Consider the following 27,702-nt stretch of genomic DNA (forward strand, 5'->3'; position numbering starts at 1 on the left):
TCGCTAAGCTGACCTTTTACCTATAATTGTTCGAGACTTGAATTTTTAATCTAGTCAAAGAAAAATTTAAATCTCAAATAATTAAATTATTTAATCAATATTAGTTAAAAGTAAAAATTGATAAATGAGACATTTTAGAAAAGGAATCAAAAAGTATTACTTTTAATATACATATAAACACCTCACTGAAAAACTCACTGAAATGTCCATCACAAAAACATTTTTCAGTTATGGGAATCGAACCCACGGCCTTGGATTCAGATAGTAAGGTTGCTGCCCACTACGCCAATACTGTCTAAACTTGGCGGCAGGTTGGTAACTAGCTACGGCTCAAATGTCACCCTACCAGACCAGAGTAAATTCATAAACTACCTATGCCAGGGTAAACCTGAACTCATAAGTGCACAGCGTTCCACAGTGCGCCAAGATTGTCTTAATAAATCGACAACAATTACTGATGATTTAAATGCCATGGTTGGCAAGCTTACAAGCCTACCAGTGCGCTTTCATCTCTCATCAACAACAACCGGCTCACTACATTGCACAGGTCTCGTCTCAGTTTAGGCCGTTGTCCACCACGCAAGTTTAGTGCAGATTGGTAGAACTTCACACACGCTTGAGAACATTATGGAGAACTCTGGCCTGTAATTCTCACGATGTTTTCCTTCACTGTTAAAACATGTGATATTTAATTGTTTAAATTTTAAAAAACACGTAACTCCAATAAGTTAGAGGTACATGCCGAGCATCGAACACGGTTCCTCCGAATGGAAAGTGCAGCCTTACCGACTAAGCTATATCGGTCACTACTAGGGTTTCATAACTCACGTAAGTGCTTTTATAATAAATCTATTCGACCTTAGACCGCTTCAGAAGCGCACCATAGGGCAAGAAAAGGAATATATTTACTAAAATTCAAGGTGATACAACGATCTCATCCAGCGACATAGGTCGTGTTTCAAGCAGGCTCGAGGTCGTTCCACTCTGCTCTTATCGGTTCGGGGGTTTCCACTCCAGTAGAGGCATGCGCGTGCCACGAGACAGAAAAAAAGGTCTATTTTCTCTCGCCCTATTTCTATTTTATAAGAACCTAGCCCGACGTCTGTGTCTGCGCCAACGGCGATAGGTCCTACTATCCTACATGTTAAAATATTCGGGATGAGTTGCGAGATACGCATGCCCAACACACAAATCACATTATTACAACTTACTCCTGCGGGGAATCTCCCATATGTGTATTATCAGCGGGAAATTCAACTGTCTTGATACATAAAATAAATATTAAAAATAATTTATTGTTCCACAAAAATTACAACATTTTAAGTAGGTTTGACCACTGATGTCTTCAACTAAGAATTAATATATACGCGTATTACAGTTATGAACGCTTTCCCCTTCACATGGAATATATTATTGCACGTTTACAGTACATCGAATTTAAATTTATTATTACAAATAAGTTTCTAAATATGGAAATTGCATTATTAAGTATCTATCTACAGTGATAATTCCTAAAATCCGAAATTGGAGGACTATTAAAATTTGCTAATGGACAGACACTATACTACACCAGAAATTCACCAGTACTAAGATATTTATTTCATATTACCAACCTTTGAAGCAATATCCCCCTGCAATATTACAAATGAATTATCTAAAGACTAATTAAAAAGTGCGAGAAGCCATGGTCGTCAATTTAAAAATTTTTAGAATGCCGCAATTCGTCTCGACTAATAATGTACCCTTGCAAAGATATAACCCGATTGTTCACCTACCTACCTACTACCTATGTTGTTTTCTATTTCTCACTTTGAGAAGGTAAAGAGCTAATCTAATTCTATTACCAAAGCTTCTTTACGATTTTCTGACACATTATTAAACCTAGTTAAACTTAGAATCTCAGGGATAAAAAGTACATTAGATATGAAAACTTTTATTTAAAAATACACTATTTTGTTATGAATCTACTACAGCCAGTTTTGCGGATTCGGAACATGATGTTCAACAGTGATGCTCGGACATGCGGATGCTGAATTTTATATATAGGTACCTATCTACTCCGTGTTGGTACAGCGGGTTTTAAATGCATTTTGTTTAAAAGACATTTCGACATTAAGACATTCGTCGAGATTAAACATATATGTTCATGTTAAACATGTTCAGTAATATTATTTGTTGAACTGTGCATTGGTTAGACAGACACTTTTGGATTAATATGTAGGTACTAAAATATTTAGGCTTATTTTAGAAATAATTGTCTAATGTATACTAGACTTTATAATAATCTTTCAAATGATTTTCATGCAGAAAGGAAAATAATAACACAATGTTCGAGACTTATAACAATACAATTATATTTAATAATCACAACTGCGTATTAATTTTAATAAAATATACAATACATGTTATAAAATTATGTATCAAAAATTTCTCCGCAAATTAAAGCTTTTCCAAGTCATCGTAATGGTGGTATGTCAGAGTGTTCATGCTTGTCTAAGAAAAATAGAACGTATATTAGAGGAGCAAATACACCTAGAACGAGCACAAAACACAACAGGTGGAACCACTTAAGTCCAAAGTCTGCTCCCTGGGAAGTCAATTGTTTAACTACTACAGCTTCAACTGGTTCTTTTACTTTGCCTGGTAGTAGTTTTGTGTCTTCAGAAGCTACTTCGTTTTGCTCAGCATCAGTATAAGGTATGACGGAAGGCATAAGTGTGCTGTTTAAAACTACAGTGTTACAGTCAATAGCAAAATCTCCATCATTGGAATGATTTCCATTTGAACTTGTATCTTTATTTTGAATTAACCTGTTTTGCATGGGACTTTGAAGTATATTTTCTAAATGCAGACTAGTGGAAGTACTGCTTGTAGAGGGTAAAGGCTCTGGACTTGGTTCAGTAGGAATTATTTCAGTTAGCACTGAGTATGGGGTAACAGGCACTTTAATTGTCCGTCTCGCAAATATTTCATTGTCCTTATGTATTTGGTTGATCCTCTTCACTTCTGAAATCTAATGTTACATTGAATAAGTTGAGTTAGAGAGACACTTTTAATGTTACAATGAAAATAATTTTTTAAGGCTATTGTATTATTTAAACAATATTAGCTTAACAAAAAACAATGCTTATTTATTTATCTTAATTTCAGTTTCAGTTGGGTTGTCCAGATAGAAAAGGGTTTAGGGTTTAATTCTTAGCATTCTTATTTTTTAATTATAATTTTGTTTCCCAAAAAAAAAAAACTACCTCAATGTTTTTTTACTCCATTACAATTCAGCCCTTGAGTGCAATCTCACCTGATGGTAAGTGAAGATGCAGTCTAAGAAGGTGAAATATGACGATCCAACAAAGAAATGCTGTTAAGCAATTGAGTGTTTTGTTGCAATGTTGTGTAGAAACTGATTAGGGGTATGACTACTACTAGGGGTTAACCCGCTGCCATCTTATACTGCATCATCACTTACCACCAAGTGAGATTGCAACCAAAGTCTAACTTGAGTTGTAAAAAAAAAAAAAAGATTGACCTGTTAATTGGTCTATGGCAACTATATTAAACCTATACCCTACCTATTATTATTATTCTCTGTAAAGAGAACTTCAATTTCAATAATAAACTCACAGAACAATGAAATCGGAGTGCGATAGCTTGTAACGTGTCCCCTTCTTGCACTTGAGCCTCAATGAAGTGGTCAGGAGGTTTTATCCTGTAGAGTTGTATTTCACTGTGGCCTTCTTTCTCTTCACCAGAACCGTTCATGTTGGCCATCAAATCATCCCCACTGTGCAATATCCGCGTCCTGGATAACAACATTCCTATTAAACAACAAGTAAACACTTGAATAAACAACTACGTGTGCTAATCAAATCTTACCTTTGTTTCATTTTTGATAATGCTAAAACTAATGATAACTAAAGCGACCTTATGAAAGAGTATAAAGCTACCTTTGTTAAATTGTAACTTGTTAAGAATACCACGTATTCAGCGATTAGGAAACACAACAACAGCTGTTATATTCCGTATCATCTTTTCATTTGACACTTGACACCAGTTTTTCAGAGTAAATAAAATTGACATCTGACATTTTACATCACATCACCACACATCCCACAGAGCAACTAAGTTATAACCACTGGTTAAATACTTTAATCCGTTTACGTTTGTATCCTCTTTAAAATATGGCATCTATCTATTCACACTCTGCATTACTTCTTTCTTTGCTAAATTACTTCTTCTCACAAGTAATTGTTCTCTTTACTTTGTTTTTCTATTGGTTGACCGTTACAGTTTTATAAAAACAAAATTTACGCAAATAGTGTTAATTCTAATATAACTGTATCAATGAACAAAACTTACATTTTATTGAGAAAAATAAAATAAGTGTTTTTATTTGCAGATAATTTAATACAATAATTGATATGAAAACAATAATTTACGGTATTTTCCACAGACTTAAAAAAGTAAGAGGCTCTCAATTCGACGATTCGATTTTTTTTTTATATTTGTTACTCGATTACCTCGCCAATTATAAATCGATTTTGATGACTCTTTTTTTGTTTCGTGTATTATACCTCAAAGGTGGTCCCATTTTAATATGGTGAAGATTTATTAGAGGGATCTTGGAGAAATCGAGGGAACCCTGCAAATATTATAGGTTCAAAGCACATACCTATATAATTATACACACACACACCATATTATGGTCAAGTGGAATTGAGACCAGAACTATACTCTAATTAGTATTAAACGAGCTGCGCTACGATTATGGTTTATGGCCGCTAAGCAATTTATGCTCGTCAAAATAAAAAAGCTGAATGTGAAGAACTGGGAGAACTCGTCAACCTTTAAAACCCCGGCCTCGGGAAATCAATAAATACCTTTAAAGAGTTATGAGCAGTTGAAATTTGGCTATTATAACTTAGATAATTGTAAAACTACCCACACAAAATTGTGGAAGATTTTTAGACAAAAAAACGACTTTATTGAACAACTAAAAATAAATAAATATTTTCTACATGTTTAAGTCGGTGCCAAGTAAAATGTTTAAAATTACTAGGTACTTCCTTGTTATGTACTAAAAATAGGAAAACCGTATAAATAGTAGATATTTACATCTATTTAGTAACTTTACATTTTACTTGGCACTGACTTAAATATGTTGTAGAAAATATCCTTGCTTTTTAGTTGTTTAGCGCAATAGGTTTTTTTTGTCAATAAATCTTATTTGTAATGTAAATTAAAATAAATCACAGAAGTATTCAAAATAGGTCACCTAGTAAATAATCAATTGATCATATCTCTAGTAGCGACCCTTACATCGTCATAACCATCTTTATATAACAATCTTAATAAAATGGGAACATTCAAATGAAAAAAACGGTGGCGTTGTTACAATTTTATTAACTTTAAAGTATTTTACACAACAGATATAGTTATAGAACATAAAATACCTTTGGTACTGCACTTGATAGGGAGTAGTCATAATAATTGATTAATTGCACGTCAATAATTTAGTCTATCTACATTATGTACATAAATACGTACGGTTGTGGCCAGCTAATTAGGGTCAAGGAATTTGTGATATGAATTTATAGAAAAAAAATTAAGGGAGTTAAAAAGTTGATTTCTTATAACTATGCCTTAATGTAGGGAAATCTTAGACGTTACTTAATTAAACCCAGAAAACGGGATGCCACCTTCTGCTTCTTCTATTCCTGGGCCGTTTCCGCACTTGGTTGGTCTGGAACCGTCAGTTGTACGTATCAACACTGATGCGGCTCTCCGCTGGACCACTCCAGCCAGCCAGGGATGCCAACTTGTGTGATGCGGTAAATTCGCAAAAAAAACGTTGTTTTAGTACAATGAATATCATACACAGATTTAAATAACAAGACTTCGTATTTATCACCAAGAAGGTACCTCCTTAGCATAGAAAAGTTGTCCCTAATTAGTCGGCCACATAGGAAAATACAAAAACTAAGGTAGGAGTCATATCTAAAAGTTTGGAAGGTTACAAAGAACAAAGTTTAAAGGTACCGTTCATTTGAGTTATTTTTTCTGAATTCAAGCTCATGCTCATATATAAATATCAAAGTACAAAATATAATGAAATTCAATGTTCGTTTATGAGCATGAGTTTAATACATAAAGTGCTCAGTATAAAAAAAAAAAAAAGACTTCAACCACGCATGTGCAGATGGAAGGTGTTAAGACACGACGTTTCGCCGCAGTCATCCGCCAAGTTGCTTTTTTTATGTGTACAGGTTTGCTGCAGCGACATAACTTTTAGGACGCGTGTCGAAATTATGTTTAATGTTCAGTTCTTGCATTCGGAGGAATCAGGCAGAAAGGCATCCTGGATGCTTCCTGTGAGACTCTGACACTGGCTAGAGGTTTGACCTTGACTCTCAAGACTGTGGAGCCTTGTGTCACCTTAGTTTTACTGTCATTAAGGCTACTTTCACCACGCTGCAACGACGGGTAAGGCCCACACCAATTGCGGGGGTTTAATCCAACTGCTCGATAAGTGTATAAAAACTGACGCCGATCGAACATTTGGCTCGTATTAACGTACCCAGGACATAGCCGGCGATAATTTTCTTTATCGCGATTCTATCAATAACGTGATTCACTTAATCACGTTATTGAACTAAGAACACTAGACTTAATAGACCAAGATCCCATGTTCGCCAAGACTGGGGCTTTAGTTCCGTCTTAGTGTAGACACTGATGAAGGTCGAAAGTGGCATGAAGTATTTGTCCACTGTATTAAATAAGTCATGTGCATATTCTTCCCAATATCATAGAATAATGCCTTCGTTGGGCATGACAAGACCAGCGATTTTTGCGTTCTATACCCTCTAGATATTATAGTACATTATTAATAATCAAAGCCCTTCCATAGATCTAGCGATCGCGGCCTCTCACGCTATTATAGAAATATATCACAGAAACACAAAAAAATCCAAGATATTTATTACTACAGGTATGTAAAGTCAATCAGTCAAAACATTCAAAACATTCCATTACCAACCAACCAATTATAACAATTAATAACATTTCACATGTATGAATGGGTACATACTAAAATATTCTTAGACGAACAGCATGGAAACATTATATAAATTCTTAAAAGAAAATAAAAGCAATTCAGATGAGATTTTAGTTTAAGTATATAATTAAAAAGGTGATTAAATTATTAATCAATCAAGTATAAATCAGTCAATTCAAATGGTACAGTGCGAAAGAAATATATTTCGATTCAAATTATTTACAATTAAATTACAAGTAATAAATTGTGCCCAAAAATCAATTTAGTGTTCAAGATTTATATAATAAGAAAAAATGAGATCCAATAAAAACAATACTTGAAGTATTATGATTTTAAAATCACTACTTTTTAATTATTATTATTCAATGTAATCAATAGTAAATTAAGACTATATACAGGCACGCTAATAAATTGTTTATACAAACAGTTAAATATAAAATTTTGCATTCAAAAGGTTCAAATAATCATCACAAATAAAATTATAATCGCTATGTACCTAATATGCTATCTAAATGTATAGACATGAAATCGTACAGAAATTGTTTGATTTTTTTTTCTGAAATATTAATGTGGTTTTACTTTTATTAATGATACATTTAGTATGGACCAAAACTTTAAATTTTTTTATTTACATTATAATTTAAAATAGGTACCATTATAGTAATCAAAACACGTAGTACATCATTTTTATAAGATACAATTATTATTAAAACACAATTGTTTTTTATTAAATTTAAAATTAAAACAGTTTAATAAGACAGAGATAAGGTTTTCACACACCATTTCGAGTTAACACCGACTTGATTGTTACATTTTTATGAGAGCTTGGTATAATTTGACTCATAATAAATTTCTGTTAGGATGATAATTTAAAAAAAAAAATATTGTTAAAATTTGAATAAGTAAGAAGAAATATACTACGCAATTAAATGATGCACATTTTTGTATTATTTAGATTCAGTCGAGTCGGTGTTAAAAGCACGAGATAAGGTGTGCTAGCATAAGCAAAAGTTTCCGTTGAGTGAGAAAGGGACAAAATGTCTCTTTCCAAACCTTAGTATTCAATAAAATTACTTCGTTATTTTATCACTTGTCCTTTTTTTAGTTTGAAAACAAATCTCAGGTCTCAGATTCAATGAATGACACTTTTACCCTATCAGACATTTTAATAAAAAAACACAAAATATTATAATGATTTTATAAAAAAAATGGTAACTTTTTGTGATATTAATAAAAAATTTAAGTTAATTTACTAAAGTTAAAACCGCATCATCGCAGATGCGGTGATATCCCAAACTGCATATCTCTAGTCAATGACTGGAAAATAAGACATACAATTGAAATAGCTCGCTAGTTAATTTACTTTTGCTTTAAGGTTTGAAATACTTTCAATCGAAACTGGCGGGCACATAGAATCAAAGTTGTTAATAAGTATATAAAATGTATAAATGCAATTGTAAATTTTTAAACTTTGAAAACAAATTAGGTTATAACAGAGTTTCATGTATAGATGTTTAGAAATAGACCTTTAGAATTTCTGAGACATAAAGTTACAGTATATGTCTCAGAATACAGAACAATCTGTATTCTTTGTTTCTACGGAATTTGAATCCAAATGTTAACAAAGTAATATATTACATATTTCGATAATAAATCTTATACTTAATAATGTAGGTAGTTAGTGAGTTAAAACATACATTTTAATATATTGAGATCCTATAGATATACCCTATTTTCCTTATGTTAAGGTTTATAATTTAATGGCAAAATTATTAGCTACGCATAAAGGATGAGGCTAATAGATAGCTCCCTTATATGAAGGCCGCAACGTAATTATTATTGTTTTTTTTTTTAAGGAAACAAAATATCGACAAAACACCGAAGACCTATGCCTCGTTGCATTAACAGAAAATGATTTAAATAAATTAATCTATATTTAAATAAATAAATAATCTGTATGTCATAATCAAATTATTAAATCAGATTAGTTTTATGAATGCATTATTTTTTATCAAAGACGGCCTAACCCAATACACGTACGTAGGGCAAAACACCAAACAATTTTATATCGCGAGTATTTTGTAGGCATTTATAACATTTCATCAAACATCAATCCATGATATAAAAGAAATAAACACTAGATAATGTTATTCTAAATTCAATAAATAAAAAATGTACAAGAACAAGCGTTTTCAAAAAAAAAACATAATGTTCATTTAATTTGACTTCGTACAAATATATTTTAATACATGGGATTGAACTATGTTGGACACATACAGTATACTTATATAACTACTTATAGGATGCGTCTGAACCGAAAACGACTAGATTCTAGTGAGGTTTATAAGTGAAAATCGGTTCCGCCGTCCTGAGTTGTATGTTTAAGGATGGATAAATGGAATAACCGTTTTATTTACGTACTTTAGTTGATTAATTTACCTAATATTTTATAAACATTTCTTCAAGAAACTTTGACAAATCCGATCATTTGATGAGTCTATAATTTCTTCGTTAATCAATTCCAGAGACGAAATATGAAAGTGACATTTGACTTTTTAACAAACCATTCCATTTACCAAAGTTCTGGTAATAATCCATATCAAACATATGGCGTATATACTTAATATATATATCGAAGTTTCAATACACAATGTATGCAAAAATATTAATCAGTTTGGACGCACCCCAACCCATCTTATGCGGCATAGGTTCTAAAAGGCGAACTCCCAAACAGTTGACAAAATCTAAGTCCGGTATTCGTATATAACATAGAAAAAATTAAAACACGTTATTGACGGACGAAGCAGACTCTAAAGGTTTACGCGTTATCAAACCCTTGAAAATCCCCGGGCCAGTTTTCTCTACGAGCGACACGGTCCGATCCGGTGCATGCGAAGAACGCATCACCCTCAAAAGGGTCAGCTTCCCTCGTGAAAATGTTTACAGAGTCTGATTTCTTTATGTGCACTGGAGCGGGTTGGGGTTTCGCCCTTAACGGGGGTAGGTCACCCTCATCTTCCTCTGCTATTGATGCAGTTCGCCCTCTAGGGGTTGATATTGTGGTGAAGTCGTCCTCGAACATTGATCGAGGCGAGAGTGAGTCTGAATCGAATCGGAATCGAGTTGCCGGGGAGTCGCCGTCGCGTGCTCTGGCCGAGCTTCCTGATAGTGGGGATGCTGTTGTGTCTTCCTGCTCGAAGCCAAATCTATATCGAGGAATCGAAAATGTAATCCAAAAATCTCGTATGCACTGGGGGAAAATGTCTTAATCTCGCTAGACATATCGGGATACTTCCCCAGACGTCTTATCTAGCGACCTTTCCGTCCGCATTATAAATCAACCAATTGAGCAATTAAGATTAAGGACACAGTGTTTTTAGCTTAACTTTGCTTTTAAATAATAACAAAAAGAATAAGAAAGTACTTGCAACTGAAAGAATATGACTGTAGTTATCTTAGTATTTTTATGGCTTTTAGTAATTCCTCGCGATTACGATAAGAATTAGTATAAAGTACCCATAATGGCATTAGGAATGCTTAAGAAAGTAGAGTAATGTTGCCAGACTATTTGTTCGTCACTAAACATATCTAGCGACACATGTCGCTGGATATGTCTTCTAGAGAATACGATGCTTAAGACACCTTGCTTGCGTCTGGCTAACCTAAAATCACATTGTCTATGATAAGTAATAATTTTTTTATTGAAAAACTAGACGGTCATCTACCAAAGTGTCTCTAATAAAATATACATTTACTATTCCAATATGAACAGGGATTAAGTATTTACCTGGTTGCGTCCAATGCAGCGTATGGCGCCCTTTTCTTAGTGTTCGGCGTCGGCGTATCTTGGAAGTCATTATCAAAAGGAGACGTATGCTCCCTCTCCCGGGGGGAAAAGTCGTTTGAGAACCGATAATCGCGGGGCCTCGTACGTGGTTCCTCCCTCCGCCTTCGCCTTGGATCCCGCGAGTCCCGAATACTGTCCCGTGTATCTCGAGAATCCCGTCCCGATTCCCGCCCAGAATCTCGCGGATCTCGAGAGTCCCTTCCCGAATCTCGCCCCGAATCCCGCGCGTCTCGTGAATCACGACCCGAATCTCGAGGATCCCGGGAATCTCTGCCGGAGTCCCGACCGGAATCTCGTGCGTCGCGGGAATCTCTTGCTTCTCTAAGCTCTCGTTCGGCCTCTCGGCGAGATGCTATTGTTGCTGATCTACGCCCTGGCCAGCCAAGAGTTGATCCGTACCTATTTCAATTCACAGATAATTTAACCGGTGTAAAAAAAGGATGCGGTTCCTAAAACTATTGTTATTTTTGAGTCTATATTACGCGATATTTCTGCTAAGTGTAAACGGATTTAAATGATGAATGGATGAATGATTTTAATCAGGTGGTGTCAATAAAAAAAAAAACTGTTTGCGAATAACTGGAGAGTGCATTTACTATAAAGATGAATATGATAGCTTAAGATTGGTATAACAATTTTTGAAAACTATGTGAAGTTCTGCCCTAAACGACATATTATTACAGTATACAAGTAGTATTCTTATCACCAATTATGTTGCGAAGGTTTGAAAAGGAGCAGTAGGCGTTGTTTCCATTATAATTAACAGGTTATAGGTTCGATTGCTGCTTACAAAATTTTGGAAATATTTAAAATTCTGTAATAAACAACCTAAAAGAAAAACCAGTTGATAAAAACTTAAGTTGAAATAAAAATGAGTGTTACCTCCTTTCATTGGGATCCTCTCCTTGTCTTAATTCGTTTCTTCGCCTCGTTTCCCGCCAACCGAGTGAACCGTAATTTCTTTCTAGAATAAGACAAAAACTAAGAAATTCACTTGCAGTTCCCTGGGACATCGTACGAAGACAATTATTTGATGAAATTGCCTAGTGTGAGATTCACTTCCTAGGTTAATCAATCCAATACCGTGGAATCGAAAGCGCCATCTAGTGACAGTACTGTTTTCCAGTATGCTCACTAGATGGCGCTTTTCGATGTCACACAAATTGTAGTTCAAATTCCTCGCGATTCAATAGAAAATCTAGAGGCACCCTGATAAGTGAATTTCCCGTAAACAATCTTTCACTATTTCTACTATCACTTCGTTTGCTCGGCTCTTAAGGATAATAGCGTGATCTTAAATAGCCTATAGCCTCAAGAATTGGGCCGTGAAATACAAAAAAAAATATTTACAAATCTGATTGGTAGTTTCAGATGTCAGTGCATTCAAACAAAAAATAAAACAAGAAGAAACAAATTCGGGTTTACTATTAGTACTGAGTGCCCAGTGTGAGATTTCTACCTACGACTTCTACTTATTCAAGCGGGTCTAAGTTAATTACGATTTATACGGTATCAAATAATACAATTCACAAGTAACTTAGTTTTCACTTGTATCGGCAGTACCGATAGACGCCGCATCCTTTTTTTTTTAATCGTAAATTCGTTCACAGCAGGCCAACAAACGTTATGGAACCCTTTTCCATAATGCTCATTGGATTGGCGAGCAAGTACCGGTCATTTGCGATCAAAATTCCAAATTCCACCGAAGTCTGTCATTTGATTCCTACGCAAACTTACGTATCAGTTTCATACTTGTACGCCGTTAAAAATTTTCAAGAAGCCAAGTTATTTAATTTGGAAACGCAAGTAAGGAGACCTTATTATATTTGTACTAAACAACTTTAGAAAGCATATGGTGAATGTAATGGCTACCGTAAGTTCTTCATCATCATCATCGTATCAACCCATTACCGGCCCACTACAGGGCACGGGTAGGATACCTGTAATGAGAAGAGGTTGAGCCAGTGGCCCACCACGCTGCGGCTGCGGATTGGTGTACTTCACACACCTTTGAGAAGGTTTCCTCACGATTTTTACCTTCACCGTTGAAGCAAGTTATATTTTAATTGCTTATAACGCACGAAACGTAGAAAAGTTAGAGGTGCGTTCTGGAATTTAAACTCGTCCCCCCGAAAGTGAAGTCGAAGTCCTACCCGCTGGGCTATCACCGCTTCAACCAACCGTCTGTTGCAATATGCCAATATGAAGGATTTATGCGCAATCTAGTCACAATACCGGGAAACCGTACTGGCACTAGATAGCGCTAACTTTAACGCGATTGTGTATGTAAACTTAGGTAGAACATCTCACACTTAGCACACAGGGGGCATTGCGTAAGTGCATCTAACCTTGTTTCTTGTCCTCTGCTGGGCTGCCAGGTACGGATCGCTTTTTAGCGATAAGGCCGCCCATTGAATCTGCGTGTTATATCTTTTATTTAAGTTCTTGCTTTTTTTTACAAATGTGTTTTTTTAAATCTTACTATAAAAATAAATAAAAATACGATAGTTTGCATTGTTACTCAATCACCTTAGAACAGGTGATCGAATCTGAATGGAATTTGGCATTTGGTTTTAGCACATAGCACATCTTTTTAATAAAAATATATTGGTCACGTGGAATAGATTTGTTTGTTTTTTACATATCATCAACAGACCCTTTAAGGGATCAACATTTTTATTTATATAGTTTAGTTGCGCTCGAAGTCGCAGAAAACAACTGTAAAGTGTATTTTATTTCAAGGTTTTATTCAACGTAAGGTAGAAACAAGTTCGAGGCGTTTTCATGCTGCGGTTTCGTCTAATACCAACAAGATTCCATATAAAAACAATCCTAGGTATATATATAATGGCCAGATAATGAATAAATAAATAAATATACTACGACAATACACACCTCGCCATCTAGCCCCAAAGTAAGCATAGGTACTAAGACTGATGATACTTGTATGAATGATATATATAAATACTTATAATATACAAATAAACACCCAGGCACTGAAAACCATTCATGTTCATCACACAAAAATTTTCCAGTTGTGGGAATCGAGCCCACGGCCTTGTCTCAGAAAGCAGAGTCGCTGCCCACTACGCCAATCGGCCGTCACCAATATCAAAATGTATATAGAGTGTCCCTAAATGTATGCTTGAATTGCCAATAATTATCAGAACAATGCAATAAGTACATCATCAAATTGTCTACATCAGTCAAATGATAAATTTAGGAACACGCAAAATACATAAGATAAGTCGTTTAAAAAAAACACTCACCATCTCTCCGCCATCGCTGGTCGAGCCACCGATCTCGCGGAGAAGACCTTCCCGACCCGCAACCGTCGCTGTAACTAGAAATAAATACAAAATATTTACTATTAGACTTAGGCCATATTAATTAATAAACTTGGCATAACGTCGGAATGCAGTGCCGACAGAACCTTTCAAATGTCTAAGCGTGACTAAACATTGTATAACATACAAAACTATACTTTATTAGAACTGTTCGTTTTAAATTGAATACTCACTCTTCTTCGTCATATGAATGTCGAGGTTTCCTATGCCGATCCATGTCCCTATAGTCCTTCGATCTATCTCTGCTTCTTGGGTCCCTATAATCTCTTTCTCTACTATAATTCCTATCCCTACTCCAGGTGTCTTTGTCTCTATCTCGTCTTCGATCCCGCCTATCTCTGCTTTCTCTATGGTCCCTGTGATCTCTCTCTTTGCTGACGTCACGTCTATCTCTACCACTGCCGGAGTCTCGTCTATCTCTGGCCGACTCCCTCCCGTCTCTATTTAAATCTCTATCTCTACTACCGCGTTTTTCCCGAATCTTCTCCTTCTCTCTTCCACTGCCGGAGTCAAGGCACTCTCTAGACCCGGAAGAGTTATGTCTGTAAAATATAAGAATGAAAAGTTATGAGAAGGAAATAGTAAATGTTATTTCATTATTCCAGAATTCCAAAATTTATTTCAAACGTTTTTTTATTATTTCAACGGAATACAAAAAAAAACTATGTTATTAAAAGAGAAAGACATAGCCTTTGTGTTGGATAGAAGCGGACGTAACTTTGGAATTATAAGATATAAAATATATATTCAGCTAAATTTTGTATAATACGCGAAAAGCAGGGAACTGTGCACGGTGCAATTCATAATCTCATATATAAACAACACTACACATATCTTCCTAAAAGCACTCAGCACGTTTCGCTCACACACCCGAGCCTGCTCAGGAGATTTTGACGTTACAATGCAAGTTTTTTTAGCAACTTTGCATGGCTGAGCGTGCGCTAACGATTAAAGAAATTATAAGTTGATGAGATCATACTCAATGTATACAGCCTGGTTCAGCCTTGGTTGATAAAAAAAGCCGATTTTCATCATGTTGCTTGGTAGTTGGTACTGAGTGCTAAATTTGTTTAAATTATCACAAATATATAAATATATATATATATATATATATGTACCTTGATTCTCTATCCCGATGTGAAGGAGGTCGGGGCAACCTCGTCAACGGCGGCTCTTCGTCCCAAGGCGATACGTCTCGAGACGATGATGATGTTTGCACTACAAAAATACACTATAATTGTATATATCACATAAAAAGGAACAGCAAATATATACGGAGCATGTTAGTCTAATAGTCTACTTCTATAATCTGGCGGAATGAATAATTCAATAAAACATACAGAAGAAAATGCCCTCACCAATATTATAGAGACCTCATCTCAGAAACTGCAGTAATATTTTCATATGTTTTTTGCTAATCGATTTAGTCATTGATAGACTCTGCTAGAGATTCTGGGCGTATAATTTATAAAAGATTAAGGCCTGTATCACCTGAATTCAAATGATTTAGACAATGCCTATTAAAGAAATAAAACGTTTCACCAACTCTTCCGTGATAACTGTTTGTGAACGGTTGAGGCATGACTAGGAATTTCCTTAGATTAGGCGCTACTTATTTAGACATTTCCTAGTTCGTCTTTAGTGAAAACAAATTAGAAACTTTCGTCAGTCAAGCTCTCAGGGAGCTGGACTTTCTCCTGAAGTTGACGACATTTGTTATCGTCTAAAATATCCGGAATGCCAGACCAGCTTTCGTTCTTCCCGCTGCTTCTGAAATAAGTAACTTAGAATCCAGTGTAAAATAGGAATAGCAACCAACCTGAGGGCCCTCTATTGTGCGTCCGTCGACGTCTTTGGCGCGGCTCAGATTCCCTAGAATCAGAGGACCAGCCTTCTGTCCATCCAAGTCGAGTCAGTCCGCCAACGCCCAGCACTGGTCCTAAAGCCACTTCCGCATGAATACGTAAACAACTAAAGTGCTTGGACACTTATGCCCTTAATTATGGATGTTTCGGTAAAAGCCGGCACCCATTGAAGAATTTTTTTATGTGATTACGCATTTATATATTTTTTTAATTATCTTTCCACAATCATCATCATCATCATATCAACTGGCAACTAAAGGGCACGAGTCTCCTTCCGCAATGACAAGGGTTTAGAGCATCATGCAGATTGTTGGACAATTTTCACAATGGCTTAGAGTAATTTTTTGGGCATGTGGCCAGAAATGAACTTGAAGCTTTCGACTGGACTCTGCGCAAGTACGAATTGATTATAATTAATATCAGGTCTTTTTCAAACAGTTTTAATACAAGGCAAGCTAAATAAAGCCGTTAAAAAATGATTGTGTGTGTCAAATAATACCGGAGGTACATCGATCTTTTAAATAATAGTGGAACTAAAAGTATATATATATATGCGCCTTTGCGCATTGTTATTCTTCTTATATTTATGTTTTCAATTTATATTATAAATTGTGTGCAATAAAAAATTTATCTATCTATCTATATTTTATTTAAATGGTTGATAATACATAATAGAAAATCGATGTACCTTATCTTACGATAGCGTAACGTAACAAGAAAATATGTGAATTATCGTTCGTTCCAGAACGATAATTCATATTTCCTTGTTACTATGCTATGATTTAGTCGAAAACATGTGTTTTATTGATGAGAAGATTGGTGTAATGACTAGTAATTAACAAGTTATATTTTTAAGTTAAACGTTTTATTGTAAAGGATTTAATAATAAAATAATAAACCTTTAAAACTTATTTTACTTTTAAATCATAGGTAAAAGGTAGATCGTGCTATAATCTAAATATGTATATTCTCACCTTTAGTGTCCGGGGAGGACCCACTAGGCACATCGCTGATAGAACCTGCAGAAAGCCGCATCGGAGGTTGTAAATCTCTCACTGGAATTACTTCTACCGGTGTCTCTTTAATCTCTTCAACCTTTTTCTCCTCCTCTTTTTCTTTTACTCCTACTCCTGGACTTTTTCTAAACGCGTCCTCAACGTTAAATGAAAGCGAACTATTATCGATACAGTCAAAAAAATCGGAATTGTCAAATCCATCTGATTTCTCGTCCGATTTCTTCCTTTCCTTCGGTACTTCTGGTGGTATCGATTCAAACTCGTCTTGAGGAGGCTCGGTTATAGTTATTTCGCGTAATGCAGCATATCTATCATTTGGGTCTTCCTGTTTTGTCTCGGTTATACCATTGTCGCGCGGTGATACGCTCCGTCGCGCCCTTTCTATTTGTAAGTTCTTCATAACAGTCTTTATATCTTCGATTTTTGCGTCTATCGGTTTAGGGCTGACTGAATTCCGGAACATATTGAAAGAATCTATCGTCAATTCGTCTAAACTTTTCAATGGGCTTTTGTCTAGTTCTTTTCGATCCTCCATCTTTTGTTCCTCGGTTTTAATTAAATTCTCTATTATTGTTAATTCATTGTCGTCTTCTAGTTTCGTGTCTGTTTCTATAGGTTCTAATAATGATTTGGCGTTCATTTCTTGTTCTTGTATTTCACGAAATGCTGCATATTTATCGTAAGTTGAGTTGGCCTTTATATCAAAATCATCAAAGTTAGCTACAAAAGCGTCATTGCTCTCCGTCGGAGCGAAATTATCCTCAAACTGGGGTTTAAATTCTGTAGTTGTCGGTGCCAGTGGTATTGGCTTCTCGGATAATTTAGTAGGGGTTGGTATTATAACGGGAGCTTTTTTTTCTGGTCTGTCAATTTGCAATGTCGAATCCACGTGTATATGCTAAAAGAATTATTCCAAGAAACAGTTATTTTACAAATTATCACAGATTATGTACAAAAATTAAATTTATGAAACGTACCGCTTTTTCGGTTTCTCCTGCTACATAAGATCTGAGGTATTCGGTTAGTTGAGGAAGGGTCATTGATGACAAGGTTGCGGCGGGTACTCGAAGTCTGTTAACAAAATAAAATTAATGCGTAACAGGGGGTTAACTTACAATATACAACGTATAAATGTAAACCGATATAATACTTCACAGGCTTTAGATTATCGGTGAAACCGAAAACCTAATAGTTCTTGAGGAAACCACTGCCATAGTTTACTGTAAGAAATCAGATACAGCCCTAACATCACATGCAACATTAAAATCATGGGACTCCTGTAATTTTTTAGGTACGCGTAGCGTAGAAGCTATGCGCGTGTCGGTCTTTCATCTTCAATAGGGACATTATTAAACACTTAGAATGTTTTCAATTTGTTTGTAGGAAAAATAAATATTCTTCTTTGATTTTCTATTTTGACTGGGCGATTCCTTATGAAATTTACTAATGCATCCTTCAATATTATTTCGTAATTATGTTATCCTTTGTAGAATAACATCTTTAAATTAATCTAAATATATAATAGAACTAAGCAAATAATTTTTTGATATTGGAGGGAGATTAAGTGCTTTGGCTGTCCGATGCGGCTATTCCGGAATCGACCGCTCAGGTCGTTCAGTATCATGCGTGATGAAAAAGTAGTTCGAGATACGCGGTAGTACATAAAGTAAATGGACTGGCGAAGACAAAACCAATTTCAGGCCGTAGTGCATCAAATGTTAGAAATCCAGAAAGATTGATCTTTTATAAAGCTTCAAAGACCGCTACCTATTTAAAAAGCTGTTATGAAATGTGCATTAAGATTTTCAACCTGTTACCACCAAATATACAGATGTTACCTCTAAGAAGATTTGAATAAGCTTTGAGGAAATGACTTTTACAAAATTAATTTTATCCAGTCATAAAATAAATTTTTAGTGCATAAAAATATTTGACTAGATATACTCGTATATACTTAATCATGATGGCTAGTTGCGGATTGGTAGACCGCAAATTACTTTGAGAACATTATTATGGAGACCTCTGGCGCGCAGGTTTTTCTTTAGATTTTTCCTGTTAACGTTAAAGCAAGTAATATTCAACTGCCCGAAATACTATGGTTTACTAGTTAATTCGAAAGTTCACGCTGGAGTTTATACTCGTCCACCCCCCAGAAGACTGAAAGCTTAATCTTAAGCTGTGACATCGAGAAACAAAACCAATTGGCCCAAGTATTAATTTCCTCACCTTACAGACAGGTCATCCATTGTAAGAGTGAGTAATTGGCTGAGAGTGATATCGAAACGCTTAGCTGTCGGAAGGGGAGGCGGAGCCGGGGTAAGGTACTCGTCCTCACTGCTGTTGGTTGCCAGTGACGCCTGCCGAGGTTTTATACTGCGGTCCGCCTGAAAAGATGAAGTTTACCCTTAATATGTATACAGTTCGAAGGCGACCTTGAACGGAAATGATTTAATAGTTAGTCTGTCCATAAACTTTATTTCAAGTAACAAGTACACATAAAGAATTGGCATGCATACTCTCTAATATTATAGTTCGTCAGAGTTCATTACGGTTATTTACAAATTCCGTGGTAGTGGTTTGTTTTCCTGGGACAAATAATAGCCATTGTTACTCACCGTCCCTTCAACTAACTCTTTGCGAAATATCAAGTCGATTGGTTGCTTAGTTGCAGCACGAAGTAAGGGCAGACAAACATACTTTTGCATTTATAATATACTCTTAAGTATGGATATGGCGTTTTGACTAGACTGCGAGTCTCGCCTTTAAATTAGGAGTTCTAAGTTAAACTTACTAAAGGTTCCTTTTTCCTCGCAGGCTTAGGAAGCGGTGGGGTCTCAGAGCCTTCAGTATCTTCGTGGTCATGAGGCGGCCTAGGAGGGGGTACGATGCTCACGTCGCTCACTTTCTTAGGAGGCAAGGGGGGAGGGGGCGACGCGTTTTCAGGGTTTAGCTTGGATATAGGTTGAGGACGTTGCCTTATTGTGCTCGTATCTGTATTCTGCGGGATAGAATTATAAAATTCATTCCTTAATTTAAAAGAACTTGGAAGTTATCTTGTATTATGGTAAAAATAATATGTTTCAGTAGTCGTGATCTAAATTTGCTGAACCGATTTAAGGCCTAGATGACATTTGTACATGGTATATACGTGACCGTCTCAGAAATGCAACTATAACCTGGTCAAGATTTTGCGTATAGTTAATACATGTGAAATGTGTGTAAACGGCAGTTAACATTAGAATTGCCGAAACTCCTCGCACCGCCGCCATAGTTATAAACATTTTATTACCGACAACACGTGTTTGTGACCGGTAAATGAGTTTAAATAACGAATAGCTAACCCGTTTTCGGTTAAAATACGTTTTACATTGATTACATTGTTGCACCTTGCATGTTAATCGTCTAACGCGTTTTAACCTTCTTATATATGAGATCACCTTACACGTGTGTTAACGGTGTGCATGTATTTTACAACATGGACAAAATCTGCTATGTAAGCAAGTAATGGGAACATGCCAAGTGATTCCACCTAAACCGAAAGCTGTTAATTAAGACGCAATGCCGGTCTTCCGTGATATGATGGTAATGTATGATAGATGCGCATGCTGTTCAGATTTTCTCTTACCTGTCTCGAGAGTCTCGGTGATTTAGGAGCCGGCTCCGGAGGCAAGGTGACTTGTAAAGGACCGTTAAACACATTCTTTCCTGTATCTAAGCTCGTCTCGGGTTTATCCTGCATCAATTCCCTGGTAAGCTTGATCCTCAGGTCCTCCGTTCTCAGCGAACTGATCTTAGGGAACTCCTGCATACTCGTAAAGGGATCGTCCTTGAAAGTGTCGGAGAAGGGGTCGGTATTGTCGAACGGATCGGTTTCCGCGAACGGGTCGGACGTGAAAAAATTTGACGAAAAGCTCGGCTGAGGCGGTTTAGCGATAGCGACCGAGCCCCCCGAGTGGCGGGATAGGGAGGTCATGGTGGTGGGCGGTCCGTAGGCCTCCGGCTTGGGCGCCTCCGGAGGCATGATCTCCGATAAGAGGGAATGCGACGGTACGAGGTCTTTGAGCACTTTCTTTGGTGGGTTTTTGAGCTCCTGAAAGAAGAGTTTTTTGTCAACGTAAGGTTTACTCCGGCCGGTGCCGAGCGGGTCTAGCTCCGTGAACACGTCGTACGCGGCGGGCGCGGCCGTTGCGGGCGGTACCTGCAACAGGCATCATTACACCACTTGTATGGCCGGAGATCTCACGTCCCAGCGCAATACCAGGCGATGGAGACGGAAGGTGTAGCGTAAAGCGCCTCGTCTACGAGTTTATTCATATCTCAGCCTATTGTTACACAATCTACCATTTAATTATGGTCTTGTACCAGAAGGGTGTTCACGGGACCCTATTACTAAGCCTGCGATGTCCGTCTGTCCGTCTATCTATCAATGTTGGATAGCGAGCATATATCTACCACCAGGGTAAAACAGTAACAGGTTGCGTCAATCAACTTAAGGTTTATTTAATACGTATAAGTAAGAAGTAGTTGTAGTTGCTAAAGGGATTTTCACCCGTATCCTTCGGGATTTCGATTCGAGAAAATTAATATAAAAAAATTGGCCTTCTATGATATTATTGTTCTAGCTACAGTATACAGTAGTCAATTACATAATTAATCGTAATGTTCACAGATTAGCTATTTCTACTTTATTTCTTTATTTAGTACACTAGGAATAGATATATTTGAAATGTACAAAATTACTATCATGCTATATCACTCGCTTATATACATACCAATAACAAGCCTACATTTTATTCACCAAAAAACATCAGGTAGTTTTAACTTGACAAAACTATTAATCTTTTTGTTCTATCGCAGACGAAGCGCTTTAAATTGATTAAATTCTAAACTAGGTTTAGATGATCGTACGATGTCCTGCTTTTTGCTTGTAAGTCGTTAAACAAAAGCAGAAGATTATGGGCTTAGTAAAGCCCATAATAAATGCAATTGCCAAAGCTCAAAATAAACATTGTAAGCTGGTGATTAGAACCACAATGTTTTCTTTGTATCTTATACGTTTCGTTTACGTTATGATCAACAGTTAATACGTTATTGATGATAAAATTTGTTAAACTTTATCGGGGGACAGCGCACGATCATCTGGAATTAGGCTTAAAGCATTTAGCGAACCACAAACATATGCGTTACTAAAATAGTTTAATATGCGATCTATTAAATTAGATATCGTACATTTTAGGGTTCATTCAAATAGGACGCCACGACCGCACGACAACTGTGAAGCACTTTCGAATAAATACCAATTTTAGGTAGGCACATGTTCCCGCCAAAACTTAAAATTTTTAAGCTCGTGTTGCTAGAATTAATTTAGCATTTTATTAAAGCCTTAGTGGCTTTTATAGTAAGATTCAGTAAAAAGTTACATATCCTGAGTCGTTCATGATTTCCTCTCTTTGACTCAATCTCAACGAGTTGTTTCCTCGGCTCCTAAAATCTATCTATAAGCTAACAAAATACAGAAGAAGCGAAGTGCTTTAGGGCTATCTATATTTTATCTCAATGTTTATTAAGATAAAATATAGATAGCTATAAAGCAATGTAATTCCTAAATGATTACATGTTCAAAATAATACCGTTATTTATATAAATCTCTCTTCTAAATCGGTCTTATAAATATTTAGCTGGTTTTATTCTAAATTAGATTTGTAAAACTACTTGCATAATGATATTACTGACAGTGACATACTTGGACGTTGCTCACGAGATTTAACGCCATGTGGAATGTTGGGTGAATAGTTTGCACAACACGTGAAACATTTTAACGTGCTGTCTACGGGAAATTTGCAATTCGCTGTTCACAGTTATAATCGCACGGTGCATAAATCAGGCCAGCAAGTTATATAGCCGCGCCGTCATATCGTGGTTAATTTGAATGCAACTTTGGTCATCAACGACAACAAATGTTTGTGGTATGCTAAATTGTAATGATTTGGTTATGTAAGAGTGTTATCATGCTATCACCACACCAAGACTAAAAAGTATCCACAGAAATGTTAATGGAAATATATTCTGGAAGGTCTAGCCCGCTACCTAGCATCAATTAGGATGGATGATGAAATTGGGTGAGTGAAATTAGCGTAAAATAGGAAATAATTATGAGTCATATTGAAAGTATTCAATTACCTGAGCTCTAGAAATCCTTACACAAGCTAAATAGGACTGTTAACAGATCTCATTTTAAATTGTATCGGGGATTGTCGGCATATATAATTTATTATTATCTTGCACTAAATTGACATAAACTATGTCTGAGTGAGTCTTTTATAAAGTTGTTGTTCTGTTGTTACAAATGTAATCTAATTATTAAAACAATTTGTACTACGCTTATATAGGTTTTAAGATAGTGACCTTGAGATAGCCATAGTTTGATCGAATCGTTATCGTGATTATGTAGGTTAGTTTATAAAAGTTGCATTTACTGTCCACCCTACAATGATGCCAAAACTGCGTTCACATCACTCACTCTGCGCTAGAGCTCCATCTGATTATATGTCATGTCATGTGAAAATAGTATGTTTATTATAGAAAAAAATGTGCCAGAGACGCTCTGTGTGAACATGGGCCTAGGTTTACAATATTAAGTAACATATGAGTGTGTGTGTGTGTGTCTGAAGTTTTCAGTTGATATGCTATTGATAGGTATTGGTACAGAAATCTCTTAATTAAACTTAATTGAAGGTTCTAAAAGTAGTGCTATCCTATTTACAATATGTATTGTCTGTGGGTATCACTATTTTCGGACCGGCAAATTTAGCATATTTGTGTAGAACAGATTTGGCGTCATTACTTTAGCGTTTTCTGGAATAATTGATGATTTTTTAAAAGATTTATTTGCTTTATACATTTTGTTTTGCCACCTAGAATGGTCCTGCGTACCTACATGGTATCCTCTCAGCACGTGCTGATGGTGGTCACAGAGGGAGTTTTATTATATGTAAATCTCACATAACCGGTCCTCCCTCCTGGTATCTTTTAAACTTTTAACAAGATTTAATTTAACACAAGACAACAAAAAATATACAATAGTACTAATAAAAAGTAAAGTATAAAATTCTGGTACTTACTGGGGGATCAGGCAATTCGTCGACCAACGTTGCGGGTTTGGGTTCAAAGTCTCCCGCTACGTTGGTGAGGTCGAAGGTCAACGCGGGTTTACTGGGACTGAAGGGTGCTCGAGGCGGTGCGGAGCGACCTCTAGCCCCGGTAGTTCCGCTTGGAGGCGGCGGGAGTAGACCCTTCTGGAGCAAACAATTGATCTTGTTTAGTTCAGTTTGTAATTATTTTCCGAGCGGTAGGATGCGGCAACAAGCTTCCAAACATGACCGAAGATTGCATTTGTTCTGATTGGAGCGATCTGACACACGCCAGCAAGCTTTTTTTATAATAATAATTGTCAGACCAAGTAGATGGTCTACCTGATGGTAGGAAGAAAACCATCGGCTATATACAACAACAATTTTACATTTAGCATGCAAGGAACACTTCCTACAAAATGCCACTCTGTGTCCATCAGCCTGAGGCGTAGGTATCAAGCCTCATATGCCTGTAATTAGACCGGCTACCAAGCCCTTTTGACCGGAACCCAGAAATGCTGAAACGCTTCAAGCGACAAGCTCCCGAAAAACGACCCAAGATTGCATCTGTGCTGACTGGAGCGTTCGAAAGCGTTTGTCAAGTAGATTGTATGTGTGCTTATCAGCGCTCTAATAGCGATCAGACGGGGCATCGAGTTTCCGCAAAGCGACTGTAGGTTGCACGTGAGCTGATCAAAACTCCAATAGCGTTCGAATGCAGCATCGAGCTTTCGAAAAGCGACCGTAGATTGCATGCGTGCTGATCACCAATAGCGTTCGGACGAGGCTTCGAGTTTCTGAAGCACGAGCACAAGTATTGTACATGTCACGAAGCTAATCGAATTAACCCAACTTGGGATATTATAAACCCAAGTTATCAAATATACGGCTTACATTTTTGGTTCCTGTTAAAATCCAAATAGAGGTTTTTACTCTTACTAAGAGATTCAATTAATAAATTCTATAAAAAATATCAATTTGCAAATTTATGTCGTCTATGTAAATTTACGTCTGGCACCTTAGGACCATGGACTTTAAAGATAAACAACTAAACCTTAAAACATTGTGGAGCGCTGAAGAGTGGAACCCACAGGACATGGTTAAAGGATTTCGAATGAAATAAATTAACTGCCAAACCGCAAACAAAGCACATGAGGCGAATCTCAGTCAATTTCTCATTCTGAAGAAGGTCTCGGCAAGTATCACGTTTTTTTTTCAGCAAGAGACAGTATTAAATCCTCCAAGATCATCGCACGTCATTAAAGGATGCGCTCCTAGACAAATTACATATATGTGCTGTATTTAGGCTAAATGATTTGGTCTACATATATATATATATATAAGAGTTTTTAAAGATTGTGTTGCCGACAAGTAGGCGACGCGAGTTCTGGTTGGTTTAGTTTTATAATTTTCAATATCATACCAATGAAATGAGTTATTGGAACCCTAGAAAGTTGTTTAGTAGTGCATTTCAAAAAATAGAACTACCCTGATCGAGTTTTTGTAAAACAAAAGAAATCTAGTATTAATAAATATGTTTGCTTTTTAGTAAGTATTTTTGCGCAAATAATTTAAATTGTTTGATTGAGTGCCTATAAAAAAATTATTGTAATATCAAGATGAAAATCATTTTAGGTACAATATTAGTTCCCGAACGGAACTATCGAGGGGTGCATATAAAAAGGTATCTAGTATTAATAAATCATTTTAGTATACCTGCGAAGGTACAATAAAGGAGTCCCCAAACGGATCTGTAGAGGGCGTAAGGCCCTCTACTTGCGTGAGACCCCTCCTCAGCGAGCACAGTTCCTGTTCCAAGTCTACCAATTCCGCGACGCCCCCTTCTGCTTTCGCTTCCGGCTTTGACATGGAAGAACTGGACTCCCCCAGCGTCGGTATAGTCTGTGGAAACAACATAAAGTTCAAAAACTTACACCCGGCTCTCTCATATAAATACCTCTACTGGAAGTACGGCAACTTTTGGGTTATCGTTATTAACCCATTACCGGCCTAATTCAGGGCAAGAGTGATAAGGATTTGGACCGCAGTTCATCACGCTCGCGAATTGCGGTTAGGTGGTTGGTTCACACACCTTTGAGACCACACACATTATGGAGAACTCTCAGGCAAGCAGGTTTCGGCACGGTGTTTTCCCCACACAATAAAATCAAGTTCTATTTAAATACAAATCAAACGAAACGTTGAGAGGCTCGAATTCAGGGGAGGGAGGTCGCAGTGTTAACCACTAGGCTGTAACTACTCACGCTCTACCTTTTAGGTATTATTGGTTTATAAAGATCTGTTTTACTCAGCACATAGATTACGAATAGATAATGCTAATTCTTTCGTGTCGATTACACCGATGAAATAGTGAAGCGAGTCCTGAAGTTCTTTAATTGGTTGTTATAATATCCCGTCATGTGGTTTGTTTACGATTTGGCCACAAATTCATTTTAATCTTAGTTTTCTACCGGATCGATCGGTAAATGGTGCCAGCAGCATCTTTGTCACTATAACAGTAACAAATAATCCTACTTGAGCGTTAATAATGAAGAGTAGAAAAGGATGCCTTTTATTAATAAGGAACCGAGTAACCTATGCGGATATGAATGAAATATAAAATTTCATATTTTAAAATTGTATCCAAAACAAAAAACAATGCTTGAAACCACTTAGGGGTTTTCTATCGCGCATCACTTTCAAAATGTAAGAGTAACTATAATAATCTGATTTATTATTTCATGGAGTAAAATGACTTAGAACCTTTTGAAATAAAGTCATTGTCGATTACAATATTAAGTAAAACTTCTTTAGGTTACAAGTATACATACTTTCGTAACAAATAGCGATTAAGGGAATATGACGGTGAAAGGGCAGCAGCGTCCTCTGTGCTACTACTACAATCTACTGTGAATACCTACCCGTATGCCAAGCGTAGTGATTAGGGGAATAACCTCCCGTTGGGAGAAGTCTTTAAGCCAGCAGAGGGCTGTTATGGACTGTTGATGACGATGATACTGGTAAAGTACTAAAAATCTCTGTTCTAAATGCAGAAATTTGAAACCTTGAGACAGACCATTTTGATATTATTTTACTTGTACAAATAGGCCTTCGACACTTATAAATTATGTCGACACTACCGTTATATTTTTCAGCGTTACTAATTTTTATAACAAAATAATAACTTCTGGAGAAGTTTCACTTTAAAAAAATATAACAACACTTAGGTTTCCTATAGGAAATTGTTTCATGACACGGACCACGTTGGCCGATTACAAAAATAATTTGGTTCATAGTTTTAATGAGGAATCTTTGTATTTCCAATTCTTAATGTTGTATCATAAATAATCTATCCATTTAACAATATGTGTCTCGCACTTTCCTGCCAAGATTACAATCGTAAACGAATTTATTTGTTTTGATAATTAATGTACTCCATGCAATAA

At 36.3% G+C, this 27,702-nt stretch overlaps 2 protein-coding genes across 14 annotated transcripts in view; both read right to left on the bottom strand.

Annotated features, from left to right (window-relative positions):
- Positions 1 to 2,356: 2,356 nt before the first annotated feature.
- Positions 2,357 to 4,051, bottom strand: LOC120633496 (lysM and putative peptidoglycan-binding domain-containing protein 3). 4 transcript variants are annotated; one of them, XM_039903712.1, is made up of 3 exons: positions 3,945 to 4,051; positions 3,622 to 3,799; positions 2,357 to 3,013 (listed from the first exon to the last, which is right to left on the bottom strand). In XM_039903712.1, the coding sequence occupies exons 2-3, from the start codon at positions 3,766 to 3,768 to the stop codon at positions 2,456 to 2,458; spliced, it is 705 nt and encodes a 234-aa protein (XP_039759646.1). In that variant the 5' UTR covers positions 3,769 to 3,799; positions 3,945 to 4,051; the 3' UTR covers positions 2,357 to 2,455. The 4 variants fall into 4 exon arrangements, with proteins under 4 accessions (XP_039759646.1, XP_039759643.1, XP_039759644.1 ...); XM_039903709.1 differs by having other exon boundaries at positions 3,622 to 3,815; XM_039903710.1 differs by having other exon boundaries at positions 3,622 to 3,815; positions 3,874 to 4,047.
- Positions 4,052 to 8,893: 4,842 nt separating this feature from the next.
- LOC120633043 (protein disabled) overlaps positions 8,894 to 27,702 on the bottom strand; it is a 32,435-nt gene continuing 13,626 nt past the window's right edge. For 4 of the 10 annotated variants that reach the window (XM_039903095.1, XM_039903094.1, XM_039903092.1 and 1 more), the window contains 15 exons: positions 25,973 to 26,158; positions 24,248 to 24,421; positions 20,752 to 21,324; positions 19,918 to 20,124; positions 19,353 to 19,510; positions 18,104 to 18,197; positions 17,085 to 18,024; positions 16,065 to 16,184; positions 15,364 to 15,463; positions 14,419 to 14,787; positions 14,168 to 14,241; positions 13,247 to 13,315; positions 11,781 to 11,862; positions 10,839 to 11,297; positions 8,894 to 10,257 (listed from right to left, as the gene is read on the bottom strand). In XM_039903095.1, coding sequence (XP_039759029.1) covers positions 9,870 to 10,257; positions 10,839 to 11,297; positions 11,781 to 11,862; positions 13,247 to 13,315; positions 14,168 to 14,241; positions 14,419 to 14,787; positions 15,364 to 15,463; positions 16,065 to 16,184; positions 17,085 to 18,024; positions 18,104 to 18,197; positions 19,353 to 19,510; positions 19,918 to 20,124; positions 20,752 to 21,324; positions 24,248 to 24,421; positions 25,973 to 26,158 — 3,993 coding nt within the window. In that variant the 3' untranslated portion in view covers positions 8,894 to 9,869. The remainder of the gene's footprint in view (positions 10,258 to 10,838; positions 11,298 to 11,780; positions 11,863 to 13,246; positions 13,316 to 14,167; positions 14,242 to 14,418; positions 14,788 to 15,363; positions 15,464 to 16,064; positions 16,185 to 17,084; positions 18,025 to 18,103; positions 18,198 to 19,352; positions 19,511 to 19,917; positions 20,125 to 20,751; positions 21,325 to 24,247; positions 24,422 to 25,972; positions 26,159 to 27,702) is intronic. The other 6 variants (XM_039903096.1, XM_039903100.1, XM_039903093.1 and 3 more) reach the window with 5 other exon arrangements.

This window comes from Pararge aegeria, chromosome 21 (genome assembly GCF_905163445.1).
Source record: "Pararge aegeria chromosome 21, ilParAegt1.1, whole genome shotgun sequence".
NCBI classification, from domain to species: domain Eukaryota; kingdom Metazoa; phylum Arthropoda; class Insecta; order Lepidoptera; family Nymphalidae; genus Pararge; species Pararge aegeria.